Source organism: Oncorhynchus mykiss, chromosome 24, assembly GCF_013265735.2.
Source record: "Oncorhynchus mykiss isolate Arlee chromosome 24, USDA_OmykA_1.1, whole genome shotgun sequence".
NCBI classification, from domain to species: domain Eukaryota; kingdom Metazoa; phylum Chordata; class Actinopteri; order Salmoniformes; family Salmonidae; genus Oncorhynchus; species Oncorhynchus mykiss.
Window position 1 is genome coordinate 14291794 of NC_048588.1, and position 14188 is coordinate 14305981.

Genomic DNA, 14188 nt, shown 5'->3' on the forward strand with positions numbered 1-14188 from the left:
GATCCCTACGGGCCATGGTAAAAACTAGTGCACTACATAGGGAGCCATTAGGGACGCAGATTCCGCTCCTATTCCTGGACCGGCATCAAAGGACACATTCCAGACCCACTGGGTTATTAAGATCTGCAGTAATTACTCAGATGAAATACTAACGAACTCCAACGAGCAACAGTTCCCTGGAAATAAACCACATTACCGGCCAAACACATTAGTAGAGTGTTATTAGTAACCTCTTGGGTCTGAGACCCCGAGTACCATCCTTCAGAGGGCTTGTATGTCAGGGTGAATCTTAAACCAACCACTATCCCTTTACCCCTACGCCTTATCCCCTACACCTAGCCCTGACCCCCTACACCTATACCCTACACCTAGCCCCTACTCTTTACTCACTAGCACCTCATATAGAAAATAAAGGATCAGATAGGTATAAGCAATAATATTGGTATGGTAGTACTAGCTTCCTGTTAAGAAGCCACTTAATAACTGTAGGTTAGGTGGAATTGTCACTAATATTACTCATACCTATCCACACGTTTCAAGTATGCACAAGTGGCTAAGTGTTAGGGCAGGCCTGGGCAACTCCAGTTCTCGGTGGCCTGGTTGGTATCACACTTCCCCCCCATCCCTAGCAAACACACCTGATTAAACTAATTGCATGTTTAACTGAAGATCATGATTAGTTGATTATTGGAGTCAGGTGTGTTAGCTGGGGAATAACTGTGACACCAGTCAGGCCCCCGAGGACTGGAGTTGCCCAGGCCTGTGGGACTAGGGGTTGATGTGGGAAGCACTAGAAGATTTAGTCCCAAATTGCACCCTATTCCCCACATTTGACCAGGGCCCATGGGTGTAGGCCTACCGGTGGTGTTGATCATGCTCTTGGCGGGGTTGGAGGCTGCAGAAAAGATGTTGGGGGTGGAGCCTGTTGCCAGGCTACTGGAGGATGTGTGTCCAACTGTGTTCACAGCCAGACTGCCTGGTGGAGGCTTCTTCACTGGGACCACCACACTCCTATACAGAGAGAGATAGTCTCACATACACACACACACACACACACACACACACACACACACACACACACACACACACACACACACACACACACACACACACACACACAGAGCACAGCTAAGTGTAGCTAATGACGGAACCAAGCATCAGTAATGCTCCCATTAAGAGAAACATTAAATACAGTACATGGAAATAGAAAAAGACTGTTCTGTGTGAAGACACTTCTGATTTCCTCATTTATTTATAGACACTAGAACACATCACGAGGGAGGAAGCCAGTAAATGCTGCCAGCAGGGTGTGCGTCCCAAATGGCACTCTATTCCCTATACAGTGTACTACTTTTGATAAGAGCCCTGTACAACAGTAGTGCATACAGGGAATGGGGTGCTATTTGGGACAGACCCAGGGTCTTTAGATGACTAAACTTGTGACCTTCCCATGGTCCACTTAGAGAGCACAGAGCATACATTCAGACGACTGGGATATACTGCAGTTATTTATTCACTTCTGATGAACGGCATGACACACACACACAAATGTCCATATCTCTGCATCTGCAGTGAAGAGTACTGATGGTGGCGGCATCCTTTATTCAGTACATCTGTGTACTGCTGCTTTGGTCTAGACCAGAGGTCTCATTGACAGCAGCACATCACTGAGAAAACCAGCTATATGTTTAATATGTTTTCTAAAAAGGTATTCCTGGTTCATTTTGAGTTATTTATCTAATAATTTATTGGAGTAGGAACACAAACAATAAAAACACTGACACGTTGAATGAACAATCACATGCATTGTTCCATCACAATGCAGATTAGCACTGATTCCAACAGTTGTCTCTTTTTAAAATAAACATGGAAAAAGCTAAGATAAGAATGTGTGCAGCTATCCCTGTGTGACATGGTTACGGTCTGATATGATCCTTTCATATGAATAATTGATTAGATGCAAAGACGACCTAAGACATCATGTATTAATATGGGTGTGTTTAATAGGGGCTGCTGTGAATAAAGTGAGGATTCATCTGGTGAGGAATATTAATGAACAGGACAAGACGACTATAGAGGAAAGAGAACCGCAGAACACACCCTGTAAGGACGCACACACACACACACACACACACACACACACGCACATTTATCTACACACATACATCCTCTATCATAAAGATATACTGTGGAAATGGATTAAAAAGATTACATTTCCTAACATAGTCTGTTCAATTAAACCAAACAGATTAAATCAGTTCTTCATTATAAATGTAATCATACATTCAGTGCTAGACAACATCCCCCTGTGTTACTGTGAGAGCTGTACTACAGAGAGAGAGAGGGAGGGAGGGAGAGAGAAAGAAAAAGAAAGGGAGGGAGAGAGAGAGGGAAGGAGATTTAAAGGTGTATTCAGATCAGTCGTGCAGTGGTCCCATCTGGTCATCCAGTCCTGGGTATTGAAGTCTCTAATTGAAAACTCCACCTCAGAGAGACTGTCAACCAGAAAGACCAGGGGACTCAGCCCTCCCCAGCCCTCCTCTCAACGCTCTGAGCCTTTTCTTTGTGCTCTGTTTTGATGTTGTCAGTCCCTATCAGCCTCAGGCCTGACAGCCCAGCCGTCCTGAGGCCTAGTCAGCCTAGAAGCTCATTCTGCTGGCAGGTGGAGAAGAATTAGACACAGCAAATTGAGGCTGGATGACATTAAAGCATGAAGGAGTCGTATGTGGGACCTGGACACTGTGTGTGAAAGCATTTCAAAATTAATACAGAGAGGTCTGGCAACTAATTTCAGCCTGCCAAGGCATATTAGGGCTGTGAGGGGTGAGAAGACAGGCTTGGGCGTGGGGTGGGAGGGGGGAGGGGTAAAATGGGAAGCCGCTTCTGTTTAATCAGTCATCAGGGCCCAGGGGACCTCTGCAGTCCTTCATCTGATCCTTCATCTCCTCCTCCCTCCCCCACTTCCTTATCTCTCCTCTCCTCCATTTGTACCTTCATCACAGGTGGCACACACACCAAACAGGCCACACTGACAGCCTTCCTATTTTGACATGGTTCAGGGTTTGTTGGTCCTAAATCTACTTCAATTATCTTCAACGTTCAGAACGTTCACCAGACAGAAAGATAAGGATTCTGGGATGTGAACCCTGACCTCCTGTCAGCAGCAGGTTACCACAGGGACAGCACACAGAATACTGTGTTCTTATCTACTGCAGGAATGTAATCACACAAGACCTTTCCAAACACACACCCTCCCACACTCCTCCCCATGGGGGCTTAGCTAACAGTACCAGAGGTCTAACATGTGACTGATGTTTTGCTTGCTACTGTAAAACCATGAATGTTGCTCCTGACAACTAAACGGACTTAGTGGATAAACTGTGGCGTGTTGAGCGTGCTTGACTAACGATGCACATTATAGTTCTTTCTTGAAGCATATACAGGGCATTCAGAAAGTATTCAGACCCCTTCCCCTTTTCCACATTTTGTTACATTACAGCCTTATTCTAAAATGGATTACATTTGGGGTTTTTCTCATTAATCTACACACAATTGCTTATTAAAATAAATGTGTTTTATTGTCACTTTCACCAGATATGTGCAGTGAAATGTGTTGTTTTACAGGGTCAGCCATAGCAGTACCACACCCCTGGAGTAAATTAGGGCAAGTAACCAAAAGGTCGCTGGTTTGAATCCCTGAGCCGACTAGGTGAAAATATGATGTTGTGCCCTTGTGCAAGGCACTTAACCCTAATTGCTCCTGTAAGTCGCTCTGGATAAGAGCGTCTGCTAAATGACAAAAATGTAAAATTTAAGTGCCTTGCTCAAGGACACATCGGCAGATTTTTTACCTTGCCGGCTTGGGTATTCAAACCAGCGACCTTTCCATTATTGGCCCAAACAATCTATCACTAGGCTACCTGCCCAAGTTGTCAAATATGTATAAAGATATGCATAACAGAGTGGCCTCCAGTACAAAGAGTGGAACTGCATGGTTATGTGTGTGCATGTGTACCTGTCAAAGGAGTGAAACTGCATGGGCAGCATGGGATGATGGGTCTCTCTCTGTACGGCAGGATCAGGGTAGGGGAGGGGCTCTGGTCCAGGCTCCACCCCCTCTCCTGGCCCAGCCACTAGGCTCTTCAGAATCTCTCTGACGTTGATGTTTGATTGACTGATCGAGGAGATGGAGGAGGCGGTTGTTAGAACCTCCAGGCCAGGCGGCTCCAAGAGGAACTCCTGGCTATGCTTCTCCCCAAAGGAAAGGCTGCCAAGCAGGGCGGACATAACGTCAACACGCCCGGGTCCTGAAGGTTCCAGGTCTGCCCCATTTAACACACTGGTCACCTGGGGGGGGGGGTGGGGGGGTAGTTTAGTTATGTACTCTTGTACCTGTACCCTTCCTGGATTTATGCACAAACAAACATTATAATACAACTACAATCCATTCTAATAGAGTGAGAAAAGGGAACACAGTCTAGTATCTAGATGAGCAACCTGTTCCTCTCCAATGCCAGAGTCAGTGTGCGGCAGAGATCCTCTCCCTATGTGGAGCTCCTCTACAGGGGTGGGGGGCTCCTTATTGTGGTCAGGGTAGGCCAGGGGGGTCTCTGGAACACACACACACACACACACACACACTTATTAAAGGACACAAGGTCACTGGGTGGGCTCACACACATTGATCATGTTCCAGAACGTCAAAAATGTGATGCATTGTGGGTTAATTGGGATTGACTGACTGATCTGCAAATAATAATGAGTAGTCATTCAAGATGCAAGGTGATGCAAGGTGATTCGTAGATCAGCCAGTCGGGAGTTGAACAAGCCCATTCTCTCCCCATCTAACTTCCGAGTTCATCCTCTTCTAACTTCCATCTCAGATTGACAGACATCTGCCACATGTCAGTTGGCTGGAAACTCTCTTCCTGGTGATATTACTTATGAGGGTGGCGAAGTGTCCTTCCCAGCAGCCTCTCTGATCCCACCCTCCTGGCTGATTGACTGGCTAATGAACTACGACAGACGGCTGGAAATAGAACTAGCCTCACAACGCCCCAAACTCTCAGCAATTCTCTGTTTCTCTCGCTTTCTTTTACTCTCTCTCTATATGTCGCTCTTGCACTCTCCCAGCGTGTGTCCAATGGGATGTTACTGTTCATACCACAGAGACCAGGGCTGCCTGTACAACTTCCATACACCCCACCCCGCTCCCAACTTCCCCTCCCCTCTCCCACTTCCCATCCTGCTCCTGCTTCCCTTCTCTGCTTCCATCCCTGTTCCCATGTTTAATTCTGCACAGTACAATTAGTGGGTAACATGAATTAATAATAGAGCTGAGAGGATGGGTTATGGGAGGAGTTAGAGGCAGGGTTAGGGGAGGGAGTTGGATATCAGAAGTATGCACCTGTGCTGGTAGGTGAGTTGATCTCGTTGCGAATGCTGCATGCTGATTGGCTGATCATCCTGTTGGGCTCTCTTTGGGGTTCCAGGATGTCCCTGTACTTTGACACCATGAGGACAGAGATGAAGTAGACCACCGCTAGGGCCAAGAACTGGGCCTGCTTACTGTCATCCTGGAGGGGACAAATATGCAAGTTACACAAACACACGCACACAAACATGTCACACACGCACCAGTACACACAAACATGTTACACACGCACCAGCACACACAAACATGTTACACATGCACCAGCACACACAAACAGTCATACTCACCACATCCCGGAACACGACAGCTCTCAGACGGTTGATGTCGACGTCCTGTAAAAGCCTGTCAGGGTCCTGAATGGGAGAAAGGTTACTGAGAATGTTTTGGGGTGTAGGATATCTAAAGTGAGGAGACTAAGGGAGTCTGACATCTTAGTGGTCGTGTAACAATCTGTTTACTTAGCCGTTAGCGTAGCATCCACATTACATTGGGTGTCACACTTAATGATCTCCCACACACCCTCCACTTATACAGTTTAAGTCGGAAGTTTTCATATACTTAGGTTGGAGTCATTAAAACTCGTTTTCAACCACTCCACAAATTTCTTGTCAACAAACTATAGTTTTGGCAAGTCAGTCAGGACATCTACTTTGTGGATGACACAAGTAATTTTTCCAACAATTGTTTACAGACAGATTATTTCACTGTATCTCAATTCCAGTGGGTCAGAAATGTACATACACTAAGTTGACTGTGCTTTAAACAGCATGGAAAATTCCAGAAAATTATGTCATGGCTTTAGAAGCTTCTGATAGGCTAATTGACATCATTTGAGTCAATTGGAGGTGTACCTGTGGATGTATTTCAAGGCCTACCTTCAAACTCAGTGCCTCTTTACTTGACATCATGGGAAAATCAAAAGAAATCAGCCAAGACCTCACAAGTCTGATTCATCCCTGGAGGCAATTTCCAAATGCCTGAAGGTACCATGTTCATCTGTACAAACAATAGTATGCAAGAATAAACACCACGGGACCAGGCAGCCGTCATACCGCTCAGGAAGGAGACGCGTTCTGTCTCCTATACATGAACGTACTTTGGTGCGAAAAGTGCAAATCAATCCCAGAACAACAGCAAAGGACCTTGTGAAGATGCTGGAGGAAACAGCTACAAAAGTATCTATGTCCACAGTAAAAACGAGTCCCATATCGACATAACCTGAAAGGCCGATCAGCAAGTAAGAAGCCACTGCTCCAAAACCGCCCTGAAAAAGCCAGACTACGGTTTGCAACTGCAGATGGGGACAAAAATCATACTTTTTGGAGAAATGTCCTCTGGTCGATGAAACAAAAATAGAACTGTTTGGCCATAATGACCATCGTTATGTTTGGAGGAAAAATGGGGAGGCTTGGAAGCCGAAGAACACCATCCCAACCGTGAAGCTTGGCAGGATCATGTTGTGTGGGTGCTTTGCTGCAGGACGGACTTGTGCACTTCACAAAATAGATGGCATCATGAGGTAGGGAAATTATGTGGATATATTGAAGCAACATCTCAAGACATCAGTTAAAGCTTGGTCGCAAATGGGTCTTCCAAATGGACATTGACCCCAAGCATACTTCCAAAGATGTGGAAAATGTCTTAAGGACAACAAAGTCAAGGTATTAGAGTGACCATCAAAAAGCGCTGACCTCAATCCTATAGAAAATTATATAGAAAATTTGTGGGCAGAACTGTAAAAGCTTGTGAGAGCAAGGAGGCCTACAAACCCAACTCAGTTACACCAGCTCTGTCAGGAGGAATGGGCCAAAATTCACTCAACTTATTGTGGGAAGCCAAAACCCAAAACGTTTGAACCAAGTTAAACAATTTAAAGGCAATGCTACCAAATACTAATGTGATGAAAGAAATAAAAGCTGAAATAAATCATTCTCTCTACTATTATTCTGACATTTCACATTCTTAAAATAAAGAGGTGATTCTAACTGACCTAAGACAGGGAATTTTTACCAGGGTTACATGTCAGGAAAAGTGAAAAACTGAGTTTAAATGTATTTGACGACGGTGTACGTAAACTTCCGACTTCAACTGTAGTAGTTCTGTATGTCCGGTGTCTCAGCCAACCATCCAAGGTACCATTATTACCAACTTGATGTGTATTTTTAAATTATGAGTTTAGTGAGGACATACCTTGTTGGCAGATGCTGTACCATACAGGTTGTCCTGGCTCTTACTGTTGGTCCCTCTGTCCCTCTGTCTCTGTCTAACGTCCAGACAGTTCCTCACTGCTACACAACACACTGGCAGGACAGACAGACAGGGTATCAGAAGCTGCATCTTGAAACTCATTAATGATATGATCACTGTTATCTCCAACCTGCCAAGCCAGAGTCATGGTGAAATCAACAGCCAGACAAATTTCACACTACAGATGATGATCATGAGAGATAGAGAGAGAGAGAGAGAGAGAGAGAGAGAGAGAGAGAGAGAGAAAGAGAGAGTGTGTGTGTGTGTGTGTGTGTGTGTGAACTTCGGAGCTAGCTTCAAAAGTCTGGCCTCAACCTACCTGACTGAAGTACCAACCACTGCAGCAGACACACACTATTTATCAAAATCATGACTCACCAAAGCACATTTACTATCTAATAGCAGTGCATTTACAAAATTAATTAGCTAGTAATTTGGGATCGATGTCCCTTCCACGGGACAGTTGAGCTAACGTAGGCTAATGCGAGTAGCATGAGGTTGTAAGTAACAAGAACATTTACCAGGACATAGACATATCTGATATTGGCAGAAAGCTTAAATTCTTGTTAATCTAATTGCGCTGTCCAATTTACAGTAGCTATTACAGTTAAAGAATACCAGGCTATTGTTTACCAGGCTAATGTTTGAGGAGAGTGCACAATTTTGAACATGAAAAGTTATTAATAAACAAATGAGTCATATTTGGGCAGTCTTGATACTAAATTTTGAACAGAAATTCAATGGTTCATTGTATCAGTCTAAAACGGTGCACATACACTGCTGCCATTAGGTGGCCAAAATATTAATTGCACCTGGGCTGGAATAATACATTATGGCCTTTCTCTTGCATTTCAAAGATGAAGGTACAAAAAATACACAAAATAACCGTTTTTTTTCCCTTTGTTTTATCTTTAACCAAATCTATTGTGTTACATTCTACTACATTCCTTTCACATTTCCACAAACTTCAAAGTGTTTCCTTTCAAATGGTACCAAGAATATGTATATCCTTGCTTCAGGGCCTGAGCTACAGTCAGTTAGATTTGGGTAAAAATGATAAAAAGGGGCGGATCCTTAAGAGGGATTTCATGGATACTAGAATTACTGAAATGATCGTGAAAAGATTTTGCCACCGCATTTCCGGACATTATTCATCATCTAATATGACAGTTAATGTCTGTAACAAGTGCGCGCAGGCAGGCAGGCAGGCAGGCAAGCAGGCAGGCAGGCAGGCAGGCAGGCAGGCAGGCAGGCAGGCACGCACGCACGCACGCACGCACGCACACACACACACACACACACACTCTTACCCAGTCGTAGACACTGTCTCATCAGGCCTCCAGAGGACATGTTCTTCTCAGCCTCTATCTCAGAGAAGTTGAGTGAGCTGGCAAACACCAGAACGTCCACCATGGCCATGAGACGGGACAGGAAGGAAACAGCCGTCTCTGAAGACATGCCCTGGACTGCCTCGATGTTCTCCAACTCAGCCTGCTCACAGCACAGAGGGTCAGGGGTCAGGGGAGGAGAAGGGTGAAAAGGGGACAGGGAGGGGGAGGTGGGATGAAGAGGGGACAGGGGAGGAGAAGAAGGGGTGAAGGCGGGGACAGGGGAGGAGGAGGAGGAGAAGGGGTGAAGGGGGGGATCGGGGAGGGGGAGGAGGGTGAAGCGGGGACAGGGGAGGAGGAGGAGGGTGAAGGCAGGGGCAGGGGAGGGGGAGGAGGAGAAGGGGTGAAGGCGGGGGCAGGGGAGGGGGAGGAGGAGAAGGGGTGAAGGGGGGGATCGGGGAGGGGGAGGAGGGTGAAGCGGGGACAGGGGAGGAGGAGGAGGGTGAAGGCAGGGGAGGGGGAGGAGGAGAAGGGGTGAAGCGGGGACAGGGGAGGGGGAGGAGGAGAAGGGGTGAAGGGGGGATAGGTGAGGGGGAGGAGGAGAAGGGGTGAAGGCGGGGGCAGGGGAGGGGGAGGAGGAGGAGAAGGGTGAAGAGGTGTCAGGGGAGGGGGAGGAGGAGAAGGGTGAAGAGGTGTCAGGGGAGGGGACAGGGGAGGGGTGAAGCAGGGACAGGGGAGGAGGAGGAGGGTGAAGGCAGGGGCAGGGGAGGGGGAGGAGGAGAAGGGGTGAAGCGGGGACAGGGGAGGGGGAGGAGGAGAAGGGGTGAAGGGGGGATAGGGGAGGGGGAGGAGGAGAAGGGGTGAAGGGGGGATAGGGGAGGGGGAGGAGGAGAAGGGGTGAAGGGGGGATAGGGGAGGGGGAGGAGGAGAAGGGGTGAAGGGGGGATAGGGGAGGGGGAGGAGGAGAAGGGGTGAAGCGGGGGCAGGGGAGGGGGAGGAGGAGGAGAAGGGTGAAGAGGTGTCAGGGGAGGGGGAGGAGGAGAAGGGTGAAGAGGTGTCAGGGGAGGGGGAGGAGGAGAAGGGTGAAGAGGTGTCAGGGGAGGGGGAGGAGGAGAAGGGTGAAGAGGTGTCAGGGGAGGGGACAGGGGAGGGGTGAAGCAGGGACAGGGGAGTGTGAGGAGGAGAAGGGTGAAGAGGTGTCAGGGGAGGGGGAGGAGGAGAATGGTGAAGAGGTGTCAGGGGAGGGGGAGGAGGAGAATGGTGAAGAGGTGTCAGGGGAGGGGGAGGAGGAGAAGGGTGAAGAGGTGTCAGGGGAGGGGACAGGGGAGGGGGAGGAGGAGAAGGGTGAAGAGGTGTCAGGGGAAGGGACAGGGGAGGGGTGAAGCGGGGACAGGGGAGGGGACAGGGGAGGGGTGAAGTGGGGACAGATCCAGAAATAGAAATGGTTCCATTGTATCTGAGAAAATAAAACTAACTTGGGTACTCTGGCCATGCACACAAACAAACAACAACACATGATAAAATCAACACATACAATCAGCAGTTAAAGCACATAGAATCCTTAACACAAACAAAACACACAGAAAACAATCACCAACTTAAACTGAATAGATAGCAGAATGAAGCTGAGCAAATGAAAATGGCTACGATCAATAAAGACAATTAACTAGTCCTATTTCCTGGAAGCTGATCAATAATTAAGAACTAAACATGCAGCTCTATCTAGCCACCACTAGATGGTGGTGTAGCACCACAGAGAGGCTGACTGACAGAAGGAGAGGCGGCAGAGAGGTTGTCTGAATGACTTACAGAAGGAGAGGTAGCAGAGAGGTTGACTGAATGACTTACAGAAGGAGAGGTAGCAGAGAGGTTGACTGAATGACTTACAGAAGTAGAGGTAGCAGAGAGGTTGACTGAATAACTTACAGAAGGAGATGTGGCAGAGAGGTTGACTGAATAACTTACAGAAGGAGAGGTGGCAGAGAGGTTGACTGAATGACTTACAGAAGGAGAGGTGGCAGAGAGGTTGACTGAATGACTTACAGAAGTAGAGGTAGCAGAGAGGTTGACTGAATAACTTACAGAAGGAGATGTGGCAGAGAGGTTGACTGAATGACTTACAGAAGGAGAGGTGGCAGAGATGTTGACTGAATGACTGACTGAATGACTTAGAGAAGGAGAGATGGCAGGGAGGCTGACTGAATGACTTACAGAAGGAGAGGTAGCAGAGAAGCTGACTGAAAGACTTACAGAAGGATAGGTGGCAGAGAGTCTGACTGAATGACTTACAGGAGAGATGGCAGAGAGGTTGACTGAATGACTGACTGAATGACTGAATGACTTATAGAAGGAGAGGTAGCAGGGAGGCTGACTGAATGACTTACAGAAGGAGAGGTAGCAGAGAGGCTGACTGAGGGACTTACAGAAGGATGGGTTGCAGAGAGGTTGCCTGAATGACTTACAGAAGGAGAGGTGGCAGAGAGGCTGACTGAATGAGTTACAGAAGGAGAGGTTGCAGAGAGGTTGACTGAATGACTTACAGAAGGAGAGGTGGCAGAGAGGCTGACTGGATGACTTACAGAAGGAGAGCTGGCAGGGAGGTTGACTGAATGACTTACAGAAGGAGAGGTGGCAGAGAGGCTGACTGGATGACTTACAGAAGGAGAGCTGGCAGGGAGGCTGACTGAATGACTTACAGAAGGAGAGCTGGCAGGGAGGCTGACTGAATGACTTACAGAAGTAGAGGTGGCAGAGAGGCTGACTGAATGACTTACAGAAGGAGAGGTGGCAGAGAGGCTGACTTACAGACTTACAGAAGGAGAGGTAGCAGAGAGGCTGACTGAATGACTTACAGAAGGAGAGGTAGCAGCAGAGAGCAGAGGAAGGATCCCTCCACAGGCGATGATGATGTTGTCTACCATCTGAGAGAGGAGGTGGATGGTGTTGTGGACAAAGATTATGTTCTCATTGCTGTTGACAAAGTCCATGACAGATTTGGTTGAATGGCTGCAGGGAGGCAGAGAGAGAAGGAGAGAACTGGATTAAAGACAGGTCAGGTCTTAGGTCAGCTCAGGGAAACGTGGTGAATAATCAGCCACAGTAAGGCTAGTTAGAAACCCTGGCTGCAGGATCTACTGTAACTCTTGTTTTACTCTCAATGAATGTGATATGTGGTTGTCTTACCTAACTTAGTTGAATGCACTGACTGTAATTCACTATGGATAAGAGCGTCTGCTAAATGACCCAAATGTAACATTCTACTGCATGTCCTATGTGGTAGCCCTAAGTGTTCAAAAATAGTGCACTACATAGGGACCAGGGTGTGATTAGGGACAGTGTCCTCAGTGTCTCGGTCCCCTCACCTCCTCCAGACATGGACGTCTGTCTCCAGGGCCAACAGCAGGTCGGTGAGGAGGCGCTGGTGCATGGGCGACCATTTGAACTCTGGGATACGGAACATGGTGGTGCGAGGGCCAGGGCTGAACTGGCGTCGCTGCTCCTCTGTCATGGGCATCCCTCTGAAGCCCAGGTCCACACGCAGGGCACGCTCTAACTGGGCCGCCGTACGACCGTGCAGGGACTGACACACACGTACAGACACACATACACCCACAATACTGTAATTCAGAGTGTATCAAGCAGTGTATAAATAAAACATTACATAACAGCAGAGAAGAGACACTATTAATAGTCCTTTAGTCCTCCCTCTCCTCCTCCTCCTCCTCCTCCTCCTCCTCCTCCTCCTCCTCCTCCTCTCATCAGACTCAATAACAAGGGGGAGGGAGGAAAGAGGAGGGAGAAAGGGAAGAAGGAGACAGGAGGAACAGAGGATAAGAGGGAGGGAGGTCTTGTAATTTAACTAACCTGTGTAGTAGCAGTGGTCTGTATCTTCTTAACCTCTTTGTCCTTTCTGTCGTATGACCTCTCTGTGCCTGAGGTGTTGCTGACTGCATCCGCCCCACTACCTTTCACACCAGCCGAGGGCTCTCCCCCCTCCGACACCCCAGACCCTCCAGCACTAGCTCCAGCCCCCGTGTCTGTGAACACTGACCCCTTAGAGCAGGCCTCTTCCCTGGACATTGAGGTGACGTCACCCAGGGTGGTCTGGAGCTTCAACCTCTCCTCCTCCACGATGCTGTTGATTGGACCACCAGGACTGACCATGCCGATGATCCCCAGCTCAGAACTGCCCGTCATGTGGGCCAGCAGGCCCAGGTCATGGCTGCGAGCCGGGGGGACTGGGGGCTCGGGGTCTGGTTGGGGGTTAGAACCAGGACTTGGCAGGACCAGGGGCTCCTCCTGTTGAGTTCAGTTCTGTTTAGTTAACTTGCACATAACAAAACAAGCAGAAGAAAAGTAAGACGAACTAACCTGGCCAAACAGGAAGCTGCTGTTGCTAGGGAGACTGTCCTTGTCGTCGTCAGCGAGGGTGATGAGGGGACCGGTGTTGTGGTTGTCGGTGGCTACACCGACGGTTGCGTTGGGGACCATTACTCCGCTGGCGGCGCTGCTGCTCAGCTTCTCTACAGCAGCACAGTACACGTTGTCCAATAGGGAGTCCACCTGGACCAACGCCCCGCCCCTGTCCTCAGAGACAACACTCCCAGCCACACCCACTGTCACGCCCAGCGGCTCTGGAGACAGGTCCAGGTCCTCCAGCTTCACCTCCGTCGCTTCCACCTGGGGAGAGGGAGGGATGATTGATAAGCTGACTGAATGACTGAATTACTGATTTTAAGAGTCTACCTGCAAGAACTGTGACATGTGGTGTTTTTCCCCAACTGAACGTAGTTGAATACACTGACTGGAAGTTGCTTTGGATAAGAGCATCTGCTAAATGAATCAGTTGTAAAAACTATGAAAACAGACACCATAACATACCTTCTCAGCCTTGATGTCCACCAGCAGGTCATGAACCTCCACTCTGACCCCTGACCCCGTCCTCTCTGTCCCCTCGAGCCCCCCCTCCTCCCCCGTCTTCGCCTCCGACAGTATGTTCCGAGGGTGGCCGGGAGTCTCGGGGTAGTCGGCCTCGCTCTCCGGGGTCTGTGTCTGAGAGTGGTCGTCTACTTCTCTGATCTCCATGTTCCCCTGGATGCCCCCGGCCTGGAGGTCCTGCAGGCCTGAGATGGTGCTGACCAGACCCTTCCTCCCCTTCTTAATGTTCTCCTCCTCCTGA

The 14188-nt window shown here is 48.4% G+C and overlaps 1 protein-coding gene across 6 annotated transcripts in view; it reads right to left on the minus strand.

Annotated features, from left to right (window-relative positions):
• LOC110503343 (neurobeachin) overlaps positions 1 to 14188 on the minus strand; it is a 330014-nt gene that overhangs the window by 220008 nt on the left and 95818 nt on the right. For all 6 annotated transcript variants that reach the window (XM_036961703.1, XM_036961702.1, XM_036961698.1 and 3 more), the window contains exons 22-33: positions 13891 to 14188; positions 13381 to 13689; positions 12874 to 13308; positions 12372 to 12589; positions 11862 to 12015; positions 8992 to 9172; positions 7625 to 7734; positions 5722 to 5787; positions 5408 to 5576; positions 4498 to 4610; positions 4016 to 4347; positions 860 to 1011 (exon numbers count right to left, since the gene is read on the minus strand). The exon at positions 13891 to 14188 is cut by the window's right edge and continues 56 nt beyond it. In XM_036961703.1, coding sequence (XP_036817598.1) covers positions 860 to 1011; positions 4016 to 4347; positions 4498 to 4610; positions 5408 to 5576; positions 5722 to 5787; positions 7625 to 7734; positions 8992 to 9172; positions 11862 to 12015; positions 12372 to 12589; positions 12874 to 13308; positions 13381 to 13689; positions 13891 to 14188 — 2537 coding nt within the window. The remainder of the gene's footprint in view (positions 1 to 859; positions 1012 to 4015; positions 4348 to 4497; positions 4611 to 5407; positions 5577 to 5721; positions 5788 to 7624; positions 7735 to 8991; positions 9173 to 11861; positions 12016 to 12371; positions 12590 to 12873; positions 13309 to 13380; positions 13690 to 13890) is intronic.